The sequence below is a fragment of the Branchiostoma floridae genome, chromosome 14 (genome assembly GCF_000003815.2).
Source record: "Branchiostoma floridae strain S238N-H82 chromosome 14, Bfl_VNyyK, whole genome shotgun sequence".
NCBI lineage: Eukaryota > Metazoa > Chordata > Leptocardii > Amphioxiformes > Branchiostomatidae > Branchiostoma > Branchiostoma floridae.
The window spans coordinates 11,633,745-11,634,703 of NC_049992.1; the positions used below are offsets into that span (position 1 = coordinate 11,633,745).

Sequence of the window (959 nt, forward strand, 5' to 3'; positions counted from 1 at the left end):
TAACTCATTCTGAATTTACCGTTAAGCGTTACCGGGCCTGCTGAATTTACCGTTAAGCGTTACCGGGCCTCCTGAATTCACCGTTAAGCGTTACCAAGACCCCCCCATGCAGGCCCTCTTTTAGTACTTTTAGTTTTAGTTTTATCAATATAAAAATGTATACAATATTAAAACTTTGAACAGAACATATTGTTTGTAATGCCTACCTATTAGCAACAACTGTAACCAAATACCGGTCACCTTTGCCCTCTATAATACCTTGCCAAACAAGTTTTCAGGCGCACCTCTCCCACCTCAATGACGCACCAGGCCTTGGTATACAAGTCACTGATAAACAACTGATCTCACAATGTCAGTTCAAGAGCAAGGTCAGGACCAAGACATATTGGCAAATCTTCAAATCCGTGACGCCATGCACGTTGATTATGACGCTGTTTTGACGCTGGAGTCCGGACGGCACGGCTATGACTACTTGCCTGCTCTCTACCACCCATGGGTGGACAACCCTGCAGTGACGTTGTCTCTGGCATGGACGGAAGAAAAAGTTTTGGTACACCTGCAAAAAATTTACGTCTTTCTGCTTTTACGTTGATAAGATATGCTTTCCTTGATTATTTTTGCAATGATATGGAATGATCTTTTTGGGTAAGACGTGTGGGCCAGCCATTTCACACATGAGAGAACATGTGATATTTTAGGCCGCCATGGCCATTGTTAACGTTGTGCGCATGCAGTCTTACATGGCCAGCTCATGTATAAACTTCTATGTAACGCTAATTCACCTTTATCCGCGAAGTAGCAATCTATATCTATTTAGTTTGTTTCTTAGAAAGTCAAGTCGACGGGCTGTGGTTTCAAATTGCAATATATTCAAACTAATTAGAGTATCAAAGAATATCAAAAACCACCATAGGTCGACTTGAGATCCCTTAATTAATCTCCAAGCAGATCTTGCTGTG

General features: G+C 41.8%; 1 protein-coding gene across 1 annotated transcript in view; it reads left to right on the top strand.

Annotated features, from left to right (window-relative positions):
- Positions 1-211: 211 nt before the first annotated feature.
- Positions 212-959, top strand: part of LOC118429976 (histidine N-acetyltransferase-like) — a 2,071-nt gene continuing 1,323 nt past the window's right edge. The window contains exon 1 of the mRNA XM_035840623.1: positions 212-550. Coding sequence (XP_035696516.1) covers positions 350-550 — 201 coding nt within the window. The 5' untranslated portion in view covers positions 212-349. The remainder of the gene's footprint in view (positions 551-959) is intronic.